Source organism: Nycticebus coucang, chromosome X (genome assembly GCF_027406575.1).
Source record: "Nycticebus coucang isolate mNycCou1 chromosome X, mNycCou1.pri, whole genome shotgun sequence".
NCBI lineage: Eukaryota > Metazoa > Chordata > Mammalia > Primates > Lorisidae > Nycticebus > Nycticebus coucang.
The window spans coordinates 54,042,447-54,057,405 of NC_069804.1; the positions used below are offsets into that span (position 1 = coordinate 54,042,447).

Genomic DNA, 14,959 nt, shown 5'->3' on the forward strand with positions numbered 1-14,959 from the left:
TTATTTATTTATTTATTTAGTAGAGATAGGCTTTCACTGTTGCTCAGGCTGGTCTCAAATTCCTAAGCTCAAGGGATCCTTCTGCCTCAGCCTCTCAGAGTGCTAGGATTACAAGCATAAGCCACTGCACCTGGACTGGTAGACCATATGTTGAAATCATACAGAGTATATTTTGTGACCACCATGGAATTAAATTAGAAATGATCATAAAAAGGCATCAAGAGAAAATGGCTGCATTTTTAAAGAGTAAATGGAATCAATGTTAGAAGGCATTATATGAAGTTAAAAATGGGGGGACGATATACATGCTTCCTTTTAAAAGTTATAGAACCCAAATTTTCAATAAAATTGAGCAAATAAAATAGGATCAAGGTCAAATCCTATATAAAATTATTTTTTAAAATGAAAGACTAGGTGTCATATGTAATGAATAGCAGAAATTTATGATTAGCATTTATATTCTGCATATCATTATTTTTTTGTTATTTATTTATTTGATATAGAATCTCAAGCTGTTACCCTGGGTAGAGTGCTGTGGCATCATAGCTCACAGCAACCTCCAACTCTTAGGCTTAAGCAATCCTCTTGCTTCAGTTTTTCTATTTTTAGTAGAGATGGGGTCTCACTTTTTGCTCAGGCTGGTCTCGAACCCATGAACTTAAGCTATCCACTCACCTTGGCCTCCCAGAGTGCTAGGATTACAGGTGTGAGCCACTATACCTGGCCTCTGCATAGCATTATATATAGATAAATAGATGTGTAAAACTAGATATTAAATAGGTATACCATATGGTATATTATGATTAAAAATAATTAAAAACAACTTCCTATCTGTCTTCTTCCATCCTCTAGTGTTGAATATGTTGCCTTGAACAGGATTCTTTTGTTACAGGTACCAGTGTCATTTGAGGATGTGACTGTGGACTTCAGCCAGGAGGAGTGGCAGCAGCTAGACTCTACTCAAAGACGCCTATACCAGGATGTAATGCTGGAGAACTACAGCCACCTACTCTCAGTGGGTAAGCACAGCCATCCTGTGAAGCAGTGAGGAGTCTGTTATGGGTTCAGTTGTGTCCTTCAAATAAAGTATGTTAAAGTCCTGGCCCCTATATGTACCTAAGAATGTGACCTTATTTGGAAGTAACCAAGCTAAAACAGGGTCATTAGGGTGAGCCTTAATCCAATATAAATTGTGTCCTTGCGAAAAGGGGAATTTTGGATACAGACACACACACAGAGATGGAAGACAATGTGAAGACACAGAGGGAAGAGATGGCATGTGATATGTCTGATTCATCTGTAAGTCAAAAAACACCTAAGGCCACCAAGAAACTATCAGAGAGTCCTGGAATAGTTCCTTCCCTGGTACTTTCAAAGAGAGCATGGTCCTGTTGACTCCTTGGTTTTGGAGTTCTGACCTCCAGAACTGTGAGACAATACATTTTTGGCATTCTAAGATTCCCAATTTACGGTACTTTGTTACAGAAGACCTAGAAAGCTAATATAGATTTCTATACTTGGAAATGGGGTGTTGCTGTGACAAACATCTAAAGAAACATGAAAGTAGGCCTTGGAATTGGGTAATAGGTAGAGGCTGCATTTTGATATGCTTTGAGGTCTCAGATAGAAATTAGGAGCATATTATTGTAAACTGGAGGAAAAGCGATCCTTGTTATAAGCTACCAGAGAATGTGGTTGAATTGTATTCTGTTGAGTGGAATGTAGATCTTGTAACTGACAAATTTGAATTTTTAGCTGGGGAGATTTTTTTTTTTTTTTTTTTGAGACAGAATCTCACTCTGTTACCCTGGGTAAAGTACTGTGACATCATAGCTCATAGCAATGTCAAAGTCTTGGGCTTGAGCAATCCTCTTGCCTCAGCCTCTCAAGCAGATGGGACTACAAATGCCTGCCACAGGGCCGGCTATTTTTGGAGACGGGGTCTCGCTCTTGCTCAGGCTGCTCTTGAACCTGTGAGCTCAGAGGTTCACCTGCCTGGGCCTTCCAGAGTGCTAGAATTACAGGTGTGAGCCACTGCACCTGGCCTGGCAGAGGAGATTTCTAAGCAGTGTTTGAAAGCACAGCTGGGTTTCTCCTTGTTGCTTATAGTAAAATGTGAGAGGGAGAACAAAGGTACTAGAACTTGAAGGTTTGGAAAACTCTCATCCTACCTATAGTGCAAAAGTTGACAAAGTGTACTCTGGGAAGGACATCAAGGGTGTGGAACATCAAGTGTGTGTCTGGACACCTGATTGCTAAAAAGATTAGGTGTATCATTATGGCTTGAATCAAATGTCTCAGTAGAAACCCTTCCAGGTTGGCTGAAGGAGATGGAGATAGAAGAGAATGAAGGAAGGTGGTTAGACTTCTGGAATTCTTTTTTTTTTTTTTTTGCAATTTTTGGCCAGGGCCAGGTTTGAACCCGCCACCTCTAGTATATGGGACTGGCACCCTACTCCTTGAGCCACAGGTGCCACAGTTTTTTTTTTTTTTTTTGAGACAAAGTCTCACTATGTCACCTTGGATAGAGTGCTATGGTGTCACAGCTCACAGCAACCTCAAACTCTTGGGCTTAAGCAATTCTCTTGCCTCAGCCTCCCAAGTAGCTGGGAGTTGTTGTTGTTGTTGCAGTTGTCATTGTTATTTAGCAGGCCCTGGCTGAGTTTGAAACTGCCAGCCCTGGTGTATGTGGCCGGCGCCCTAACCACTGAGTACAGGCGCCAAGCTGACTTCTGGGATTCTATAAGACGGGAAATGGGATGGTAAGGCTATTTGATTGTGAACATGAGTTATCCTTCAAGAAAAGGCAAGAATGACTTCAAGGGTGGTTCAGAGGCCAGTATGGCTGCAGCTGTTACCTGAGTCCCTGAGGACACAGCCTGGGGAGATGGGGGAGCCACTGCCTCCTGAGTTTTGGAAGGCAGGGCTATCTTTTTGTTTCCAGAGTTGAGGGGCCAGTGCTACCTCCCAGGGCCAAAGATATGAGGTTGCCATGTCTGATCTGAGGTTATACCTGTTAACAGTTTCATATACTCTTTTTTGAGACAGAGTCTCACTATGTCACCCTCGGTACAGTGCTGTGGCATCACAGCTCACAGCAACTTCAAACTCTTGGGTTTAAGTGATTCTTTTGCCTCAGCCTCCCAGGTAGCTGGGACTATAGGTGCCCGCCACAACACCTGGCTATTTTTTGTTGCAGATGTCATTGTTGTTTAGCTGGCCCAGGCCAGGTTTGAACCCACCACCCTCGGTGTATGTGGCTGGCGCCATACCCACTGTGCTGCAGGTGCTGGGCCAGTTTCATATACTCTTGAACTGTCTCTTTTAAAATTCTTTTCAGCTCTCCTTATGGTACTTGTTAACTGTCAATTTGTGCTGGCATTTAGCCTGAGATGGAGTTTGCCACCCACTTTGGGCTACAATCTCAAGCAACACGACTCCAATAATGCCCAGGCCTAGTGTACCAGGAGCTGCTAACACCATCCACAGGCTGGGCCTCAATTAGGACTTCAGCCATGAGCAGCACTGGGGAGCAGGTCTTTTGTATGCTACCTTTTTGGTGCCCCACTGTGGGGCAGAGATTCAGCCCTGTTCACTTGCTGTTACTGAGGGAACCCTTTTTAAGTTTCTTCTCTTCTACTAACTAATATGCTTAAATTTAGCAGGTGAGTAAACTCAGGCCCAACGGCAGCCTAAAGGTCTTTCCCAAAAGGAGAGTAGTTATCTATAGAAGATGACAGGGCTTTGCTCCCACATCCTAATGATTTGTGCTGTAGGTCACCTGGAGAGGACTGGTGAAGGCTCCAAACAGCATCTCTGTCTGCTGTTGGCACTTCAAGCACCAGTGAAGTGGTGGGCTGGATCAAATGGCCCAAGTGCCAGAGCAGTGTAGACAGCAGCCTGGACTTGTTGCAAGACACTCTCTTGTTCTGCACCCCATGGAAAACTGGCTGTTTTGGGGATCACTTTGTAAATGGGCCAGAGTAGTACACCCAATGGAGGAATGTGTTGCTTCTGAAGTACAAAGAGGTTCAGAGGGGTATCTCTCTTTTGCTTTTAGGAAAGGACAAATATAGAAACTTATCCTTCATCTTAGAAGGGAGAGCTTGATATGTCTCATACCACTGGGCCTCTAGAAATCTCCCTGTGGTGGAAGGCCCTTATGTTTTTGTCAGATTTATTTCCCACCCTCTGATATGTAAATGTCTTGCCCATAGTCTAGAGTAGTTGCTATTTCTTGTTCACTAGGTCCATACAGCGCAGTATCCTTAATGACTTGGACCAGTGTGATATCTTGTGGAAGGGGAAGACAGTGATGGCTCCCTGAAGACTGAATTCTGACCCATGGCCGAAGAATTGTATACCCCTGAGGTAGAACAGTGAAGGTGTAAGCAATGGTACCACAAAAAAAAAAAAAAAAAACATACCAAGTACTAGGGAATGTGTTAATTTGTTCAAGCAGTGAAACCACTTCTAGAAGAGCAACTGCAATTAGAGTGACACCCTGGTTACGCTTCTGATAATCTGTTGTCATTCTTCAGAACCCATCTGTTTTCTGCACAGGCCAGATAGGCAAGTTTAATGGGGATGTGGAGGGAATCCACACCCCCTGCATCCTTCAAGTCCCTGATGGTGGCACTGGTCTCTTCCATCTCTCCAGGAATTTGGTGTTTCTTTGGGTTTATATATTTTCCTAGGTGAAGGTAGGTCTAGTAACTTCTACTTGTCCTTTCCCACTATAATAGCCCTCTTTCTATAGGTCAGGGAATTAATATGGGAATTCTGCCAGCTGCTGAGTATGCCTGTTCCAAATTCATATTCAGGAGCTGGGGAAGTAAGCGCAGATTGGGTTCAGGGACCCACTGGCCCTACTGTGAGATGGACCTGAGGTAAAACTCCATTAATCACTTCATTTCCGTAAATTTCTACTCTGGTGACTCACAGTAGTGTTTTGGGTCTCCTAGAATTAGTGTCAGCTCAGAGCCAGTATCCATTAAGTCCCCAAATGTCTGATTATTTCCTTTTTCCTAAAGCACAATTATCTGATAAAAGGCCATAGGTCCCTTTGGGGAAGGCTGGGAAACAGATTATCAGTATAAATTTTTGGTAGCATACCATGGTCTATTGTCAAGAGGACCTGACATCCCTTCATTCAAGGGGTTCTGGGTCTGTAAGCTGGCTCAAATCTGGGAATTGAATGAGGGGGCATGGTTCTCTGCTTTTATGATTTGAGTTAGACTTCCATTCAGTTAACCTGGAAGTTTTCTGATTTTACAGATCAAGTAAGAATTTAGGAGGCTTTCTATCTATTTAACTTCTAGGAATACTGTGATTAGTCAACACCATAGCTCTGTTCAAGCCAGTGCTCTCTTTACTATTGGAAATAGAGTTATTAGTGTCTTGAAATCTATTCTACTTAGAGGATCAATTACAGAAATCCCAGAAGCAGTTCAGAAAACTCACACTTCAGATTCTGTTCATCTAGAACCACTCTTGGCATCAAAATCTGTATTAGGATTCTCTAGAGGAATGGAACCAATAGGATATAGGAGATATCTATTTATGTAGTCATAATCAAGAGAGAGAGAGGAAGAGAGATATTGATTTTAAGGAATTGAATCACCCAATTATGGAGGCTGTCCAGCAGAAAACTGAGGCAAGGTTTTTATGCAGCTGTCTTAGGCAGAATTTCTTCTTCCACTCTCTCAGCAAGCACCTTAGCTGGTCATACATGTAGTTCTTTACCTGGTGGTGAGACCCAAACCTTCATTCCTGTGTCAAAGAAAACCAAAGCTTGATAGTAGTTAAAACTATAAAAGCATATTTTATCTAAAACTTTTAGAGTAGGGGAACAGAGACTTTGGTGTAGAACTGGGCTCAATTCCAAATACAACATGAACAAGTGGGAATCTACAGCCAAGGGGAAGGGTGGGGATCAGTGACTAGAAAATGACTGAGAGGAACAGTGGGCTAAGGGAGGATTCTGGCTAAACTGACTTAACAGGATTCCTGCTAAAGACAGGCCAGAGGAGTCAGACATCACCTGAGGGCTGGTTCAGGATGAGGAACCTGATCAGATATTGAGAGGGATCAATGCCAAGGTTGAGGGATCTGGCTGAATTGATTTAACAGAATTCTTGATAAAATTGGGCAATGCAAAGCTGGAGTCCTAGTTGGGAAGAGGATTCAGAAGAACTTGACTAAAGCTTGGGCTAGGAAAGCCTCTTTATTTTGTTCCTCCTCTTGTTTAAGAAAAGAAGAAACACTGTTCTTTCCTTTGAACAATGTAAGTCTGTTTCTCATTCAGTCACCTTTTGTTCATTATGGATCAGTTGAACCATCTGCTGAGACTTGGTAGTGGAGGACATTTGCTGGATGTTTCTGGCAAACAGACATTTAATGAATGGGATTTCTATGAAAAGAAAAGAAAAACAAAGATTAATACTTGGAAACTTCATTTTTGAATCCAGAGAGCAGCCAGTCAAGAAGATTGTAGATCAGTGGTTCTCAACCTGTGTGTCACAACCCCTTTGGGTGTCGAACGACCCTTTTACAGGGGTTATCCTGCATATCAGATATTTACATTACGATTTATAACAGTAGCAAAATTACAGTTATGAAGTAGCAACAAAAATAATTTTATGGTTGGGGGTCACCACAACATGAGGAACTGTATAATGGGTCATGACACTAGGAAGGTCGAGAACCACTGTTGTAGATGCTGGGGTCAAAGCATCTTTAGATGGTAGAGAGAGGATGGCAGCAGCAAACCGGATTTCCTGGTTTACAGTTTGAATCGCTGCTGATGGCATCAGGTGTTCCTGTGCACCTTCTGATTGGCTTATGGAAGCAGGAATGAAGGTTGTATATGATCACTTGTGCTGATTTCTTTGAAGTTTATATCAAATCCAGCTTTAGCTTATAGGGCATCAGGAAAGGCAGCTTAGTTCTCAAAGATGCCAAGTCAAGAGAGTGGGAGAAAAATTGGAAATGTTAGTTTTGAGAGTTATAGCCAGATATTAGAGGAAACTAGAATTGATCTAATGTAGTTTACAGGTTGTAATCCACAAGGGTGTGCTATAGCATTCCATTGAAAAACAAAATTTCTCTTCACGGTAACCCCTTTTTCTTTGTTCAAAGATAACCAATATGAGATTATTCTTGTTTACAAAGTAAGTCTGGTCTCATTAGATTTGCCTGATTATTTATGTAAGTGGAGCAAGAATGATAATTGACTGCATAGGCCTTTTGGAGTTTGCTTTGCTAGAACTTTTGGTAAGGAATCTTAGACTTTTATTTTATTTATTTTGTTTTATTTTATTTTATTTTTATTTTTTGAGACAGAGTCTCACTTTGTTGGCCTAGGTAGAGTGCATGGAGTCATAGCTCATAGCAACCTCAAACTCTTGGAGTCAAGCAGTCTTCTTGCCTCAGCCTCCCATGTGGCTGGGCCTACAGGTGCCTGCCACAACACCTGGCTAATTTTTCTATTTCAGTAGAGACAGGGTCTCACTCTTGCTCAGGCTGCTCTCAAACTCCTGAGCTCAAGCAATCTACCTGCCTCTGCCTTCCAGAGTGCTAGGATTACAGATGTGAACCACTGCACCCAGCCTTGAGAATTATAGACTTTTAAAAACCTCTTGAGGCTAGAAGCTCAACCACCAGACTTCAGATTCCTCTTCTCTTGAGATTCAGATGAATTCCTCTCTTCTTGCAGACCCCAAGATACTCCAGCATTCCTGGGCCAGCAGAAAGTGACCTTTCTTACTCATCTGTAAGGCTGAGAACCCTATAAGCCAGGTCCCGGGCCAGTTTCTTTATAAGTATTGGCTCCATAAAGTCAATCTTAGTTTCTTAAAACCATCTGGTCATGTCTGAAAATATGACATCCCAGTCAAGTCTTGGTTATATAACCAGTGTTTCCAATTATGACCTGTTAGAAGCAGAACAGATTCTTACTGAACATATGCCAATAATTATATTGCTATGAAAATAAGAGCACTCAAATAAGATTTTCTGAATTCTGGAGGGATCAGGCAGAGAGAAAAGATAAATGTTTCATTTCTGTTTATAAAAGGATAGTAAAGGGAGCTTAGGAGAAAAGGAAAAGAAATTCCTTATGTCTGGAAAACAGAACATTAAACAATGAACACTGTTCCAAACAAAACCCTCTATCATCCTTTGTCAGTTCATTCAGCCCCTAATAAATAAGTAAGTAATTCTTAATCTGCTTTAACTTGGGTTAGCCGTTTTATGAACCCATCAGCTTCTCCATTGAAATCCTTACTCAGTCCACTGGTAAGGTCACAAAGTTATTCAAGTGATGCCATCATGAAGAATTCTAACCTGTGGCTTATTGAAAACACATTCAGAGACAAATTAGAATAAAATAAAAATTTATCTATGAATGATAAGTTAAAATGGCCATCGTCAAACATCTGATGAGAAGTTCATTTGACAAGAAACTTTATTTTCGTGGCATCAACATTTTAAAATAATAATCAGAATTATGACTGATAACATTATATGAGAACTTAACCACAGACAATGAGGGCTGATAGAAATGACAGATTTCTATGAGCTTTGTATAATTTTTGAAAAACTTACATATTTACCTACACAAATGTAACCCAAGTAAAATTAAGTGTCCCTTCCTATTAGACAGTGCCTTTTCATGCAATTAAACATATCAAATAAACTAAGGTTTTTAAAATTTAATTTACTTTTCATTTTAAAATTAGTTGTTTAAAGAAAGGGAATTGTTCTCTTGCTCAGGGTAGAGTGTGGTGGTACGCAATCCTCCTACCTCAGCTTCCTAAGTAGTTAGGATTACAGGTCTGTGCCACCATGACTAGCTAATTTTTTTTATTTTTTGTAGAGTTATGGTCTTGCCATGTTGTCCAGGCTGGTCTCAAACTCCTGGCCTCAAATGGTCCTCTTCCCTTTGTCTCCCAAAGTGCTGGGACTATAGGCATGAGCCACCACATTTGGCCCGAAAATAGTTTTAACATTTCCCTTTTTATAAGGTAAAAAAAACAAGCTTTGAGATTTTCCAGGGGTTCTCTGAAAAAGCTCAAGGTCAATTTGAGATCACGATTTTTTTTTTTTAAGAGACAGAGTCTCAACTTTGTCTCCCTCAGTAGAGTGCTGTGGTGTCACAGCTCATAGCAACCTCCAGCTCTTTGGGCTAGGGTGATTCTCTTGCTTCAGCCTCCCGAGGTGCTGGGACAACAGGTACCCCCCACAACACCCAGCTATTTTTGTTGCAGTTGCCACTGCTGTTTTAGCTGGCTGGAACAGGGTTCGAACCGCCACCCTTAGTACATGGGGCTGGCGCCCTACCTACTGAGCCATAGGTGCTGCCCAAGATCACGATTTTGTGGAAGATTTGATTTGGAGAAAATGAAGTTATCAGAAATGAAAAGAATTAATTATTTTAAAAGTGGAAAGTCTTAGATATCTTAGTCAAGGACACAATAAAGATTAGTATAGGAAATTATTCTTATAATACACAAAATCCTATTTCCTAGGCAGATTACTTAAAAGGTAAGGAAAAACTTTTACAATCTTCTACTAAGAGCAGACCAATAATCCAAGAAAACTTTGTCATTTCAGTGGACAGAAAAGCAAATTCTAGCTTTGCCATCAGTGTACTTGTGTGTGTGTGTGTGTGTGTGTGTGTGTGTGACAGGGTCTAGTTCTGTTACCCTGGCTACAGTGCGGTGCCTTCATCACAGCAACCTCAAACTGCTGGGCTCTAGAGATCCCTCTGCCTCAGCCTCTTGAGTAGCTACATGGAACTACATGTGTGTACCACTACACTTGGCTAATTTTTCTATTTTTTGTAGAGATGGGGCCTTGCTCTTGTTCAGGCTGATCTCAAACTCCTGGCTCAAGCAATCCTCCTCCCTTGGCCTCTGGATTATAGGAATGACCTTGGTCCCAGTGTATTTTTGATATGATTCATTCTTCCCTTTGGAATTAAGACCTCTAGAGTAGTGAAGCATAAGGTTACAGGTATGGGAAGCAAAATTTTTGCTAGTACAGCACTAGGGGTAATAATGAGGGATATCTTTCCTAGCGCAGGGCTGATAGGACAGCACCACCACTCTTGTGGGTTCAGAGGACAGAACTTAGAGCCAATGAAGATTATTGTCAAGACTTAAAATCTAATGAAATTTTCCCTGCTATATTTTCTTTTTTTTTATATATATTAAATCATAGCTGTGTACATTGATATGATCATGGGGCATCATTCACTAGCTTCACAGACCGTTTACCAAGTTTCACATGTACCCTTGTAAGATGCACCGCTGGTGTAATCCCACCAATCCCTGCTGTATTTTCTTATTTAGGACCCATGATCTTTTTTTTATGCTGATTTCTCCCTTTCAGAATGGACATATCTATCCTATGCCTGTCCCACCGTTATATTTTGGAAGCAGATAACTTGTCTGATTTCACAGATTCACAGATGGAGAGGAATTTTTACCCAGGATGACTCATACCCCAAGTCTCACCCCTAACTGATTTGGATGATTTAGATGATGAGATTTGAGACATTTGGTTGAAAATGTTTAGTTAGATGTGATTTTTGACTTGATACTGAGTGAATATATTTTGTGTGTGTGAAGGACCTGAATTTTGAGGGGATAAAGGGTAGACTCTTTTGAGTTGAATTGTGTCTTCCCCAAAAGCTGTGTGGAAATCCTAACCCCTAGTACATCAGAATGTGACCTTAGTTGGAAATAGTCTTTATAGAAGTAATCAAGCTAAAATGAGGTCATTAGGGTAGACTCTAATTTAATATGACTCCTATCCATATAGAAAGTGTCAATTTGGACCCAGAGACATGCACAGAGGGAGGATGCCATGTAAAGATGAAGGAAAAGATTAGGGTGATGGTTCCACAAGTATATATAAAGGGAATACAATGTGAGGACCCAAGGAGAAGGTGGCTATGTCACTGGAGTGCCTTTCAAGCCAGGGAACTCTATCCCAGATCTGGCAGAGAGAGTGTGGCCCTGCTGATACCTTGCTTTCAGACTACTAGCCTCTACAAATGTGAGACAATAAAATGGTGTTGTTTGAAGCCACCCAGTTTTTGGTACTTTGTTGCAGTAGCAATAACTAATACAACACCTCTGTGAGGGTGTTTGCATTCTTAGCTGCTGAGACTTTGGGGGCATCTGAGGTATGCAATGGTATCTTCCTTGATCTGTCTGAGATTCTTCAGTTCCTTTTCACCTCTGTGAATATTATTATGTCCTCAATGAAATTTGTTTTCCCAAAAAACAAATACAAAGAAATTAGCTGGTCCCAATTCTCTATCATGTCCTTTTAATAGGGTTTGAAGTTCCCAAACCAGAGGTCATTTTCAAGTTGGAGCAAGGAGAAGAGCCATGGATGTTGGAGGAGGGAGCCCCACACCAGAGTGGTTCAGGTGAGTGAATGTGACCCAGGGGGGTGGGGACGTGGAAGTAATGATATATAACATTCCATCACAGAGAATGCTTTGTCAAGCCCCTTGTGTCAATACTCATCACCAATTTGACCCCAGGAAACAACTGACTTGCTTTTTATCACTACACATTAGACTTGTCTTTATTAGGGTTTCATATAAATGGATCATACTGTGTGTACACTTTGAATCTGATGCCATTCACTCAGCATAATGATTTTGCAATTCATTCATGTTATTGGGTACATCACTAGTTTTTTCCTTTGGATGCTGAATAGTACTTCATGATATGAATATATTGCAATTTATTAAATCTATACACCTATTGATGGATAAGTGGATATTTACCTATTAAAAATAAAGTTGGAATGAATATCCTGGTATGTCTTTGTGTGAACATCTGTTTACATTTATCTTGAGTAAAAACCTAGGATTGAATTTGCTGGGTCATGTAATAAGTATATACTTACCTTTATATGAAATTGCCAAACTACCCTAATTAGGTAATTACGTCTTACCATCTTACATTCCTAACAGTAATACATGAAAATTACTGTTGTTCCGGGCGGCGCCTGTGGCTCAGCGGGTAGGGCGCCGGCCCCATATGCCGAGGGTGGCGGGTTCAAACCCAGCCCCGGCCAAACTGCAACAACAACAACAAAAAAATAGCCGGGCGTTGTGGCGGGCGCCTGTAGTCCGAGCTACTTGGGAGGCTGAGTCTAGAGAATTGCCTAAGCCCAAGGATTTGGAGGTTGCTGTGAGCTGTGTGACACCATGGCACTCTACTGAGGGCGATAAGGTGAGACTCTTTCTCTACAAAAAAAAAAGAAAATTACTGTTGTTCCACATCGTTACCAATGCCAATTATCATCAGTCGCTTTAATTTTTGCTGTTAGACTGATTGTGTAATGTTATCTCATTGTGATTTTAAATTGCCTTCCTTTGATGAGAGTAATGATGTGCTTACATATCATTTTCATATTTTATCGGGTCATTTGTCTTCTTGTTATTAAGCTTTAATATATTTGCTGGATACAATTCCCTTGCCATATATGTGTGTGTATATATATATATTGCTAATATTTTCTTCTAATCTGTGGCTTGCAATTTCATTTTCTTACTGGTGCCTATCAAAGAACAAACATTTAATTTTGATGAAGCTTAATTTATCATCTTTTTTATTGTCAGTACTTTTTCTTATATGTTTAAGAAATCTTTGCCTATTGCAAGGTCACAAATATTTTCTCATTTTTAAAATAAGTTTTGTCATTTTAGCATTTTCAGTTTAGCTCTATGATTCATTTTTTATCTAATAGAAGGATTGATGTTCCATTTTTTAATACTAATATCTAGTTATTCCAGAAATATTTGTTGAAGAGACTTTCTTTTTCCTATTGGATTTCCTTGGCATGTTTATCAAAATCAATTGACTTTATATATATGAGCCTGTTTGGGGGCTCTCTTTTCCATTCAATTAATATGTTTTTCTATCTATTTTAAAAGGTAGGTGTTATTATTATTCAGGTATGCTGAAGCCAACAGATCAGCAGACAACTGCTATTGAAAAGATAGTTTGTTATTTACAGTTTCTAAGAATGAATAGGGCATACCACATTCTTTAGGGCCACATGGAAAGCATCAGGATCAGTCAGGAGGTAGGAGTGAGGGGAAAGCACTGATCAGAGCCTTCATTGTGATTTTGTGGGAAGGAATGGATAAAGCAGTATATACAGGCTAGGCAGGTTTAAGAGCAGGGGGATAGTGGTTCAACCTGTGAGAGCTCAATAAAGGCGGTAGTTGTGGGTAGGGGCTGTGTATTAATCGGTTTAAATAGGAAAGGCATGCTCGAAGTCAAGTTATTTGCAATCTCTAGGAATTAGCTATCCCTTAGAGGGGCAATCTTTCCAGGATCGGTTAAGCCCCAGATCCAGAACATCAAGAATACAGAAAGTTGGTGCAGTGGCTCACACCTATAATCTTAGCACTGTGGGAGGCTGAGGCAGGAGGATTGCTTGAGCTCACTAGTTCAAGAGTAACCTGTGCAAGAACAAGACCCCATCTCTACTAAAAATAGAAAAACTAGCTGGGCGCCATGGTGGGCACCTGTAGTCCCAGCTACTCAGGAGGCTAAAGCAGGAGGATCACTTGAGCCCAAGAGTTTGAGGTTGCTGTGAGCTATGATGATACCACAGCACTCTGCCCCAAGTGACGGAGTGAGACTTTGTCTCAAAAAAAAAAAAAAAAGGAATGTAAGAAAATATAGTCAATACATTATCCTTTCGGTAAACCCATACTATCTTTATTACTGTAGCTTTTGTAGTAAGTCTTTAGGTTAGGTAGTATAATTCTTTCAATTTTACTTTTTAAAATTACTTTGGTTCTTCTTGGTTATTTGCATTTGTATATTAATTTTATAATCAGTTTGTGATTTTTTACAAAAAATCCTATTAGAATTTTATTTGGAATCAAATTGACTCTAAACTAATTTGAGGACAATTGAAATCTTAACTATTTTGAGCCTCCTTATCTGTGACCATGGTATATATCTGCAACTATTTAGATCTTTAATTTCTTTCAGTGGGGTTTTATAGTTTTCAACATAGAAGTCTTCTGAATCCTTCATTAAGTTTATTTCTAAGTATTTGATGTTAATTGATAGTTTTAAATGATACTTATTTTAGACTGTTCATTGGTAATATATAGATGTAAAATTTTATTTTAGATTGTTTAATGCTAGTATAAGTTGCCAGTGCTTGAGTTTTGTACATTGACTCTGTATGCTAAGGGACTGCTAAATCTACCTATTTCATGTATGCAATCATTATCACCTAAAAATATAGTTCTTATTCTATTGTCCTAAGACTTTCAGTTCAATGTTGAATAGAAATGATGAGTGTGGACATGCCTTGATCCCAATATCAGGGCCAAAAATTCAGTTTTTTACTATTAAGTATGATTATTAACTATAGGGTTTTTTTGTAGCTGCTCTTTATAAGGTTATGTAGGTTCCTTCATAGCTTGTTGCTGAGTTTTTAAAATCATTATTGAGTGTCGAATTTTTTCAAATACTTTTTCTACATCAATTAGAGGGATAATAAGAAGTTTTTATTTTTTTGTTCTGTTACTATGGTGACTTTATTGATCTTTAAATGTTGAATTAACCTTGCATTTCTAAGATAAATACTAGCTGATTATGATGCATTAGTCTTGTTTTATATTGTTGGCTTCTATTTATTGATACTTTGTTTAAAAATATCTGTATTTTTCGTGAGTGATTTTGGTTCATAGACTTTTTTGTCAATGTTTTCATATTACGGTTATATGGGCCACATACGGTGAATTTTGAGGTGTCCCCTTCTCTATTTACTGAAATAGTTTGTGTAAGAATTATTTCTTCTTTTAATATTTCATGGAATTTGCTAGGAAAACCATCTGGGCCTAGAGTTTCCTTGATGGGAAAATTTTAATAACAAATTCATTTTCTTTAATAGACCTAGG

At 39.7% G+C, this 14,959-nt stretch overlaps 1 protein-coding gene across 1 annotated transcript in view; it reads left to right on the forward strand.

Annotated features, from left to right (window-relative positions):
- Positions 1-14,959, forward strand: part of ZNF81 (zinc finger protein 81) — a 163,560-nt gene that overhangs the window by 117,311 nt on the left and 31,290 nt on the right. The window contains exons 3-4 of the mRNA XM_053579668.1: positions 893-1,019; positions 11,348-11,443. Coding sequence (XP_053435643.1) covers positions 893-1,019; positions 11,348-11,443 — 223 coding nt within the window. The remainder of the gene's footprint in view (positions 1-892; positions 1,020-11,347; positions 11,444-14,959) is intronic.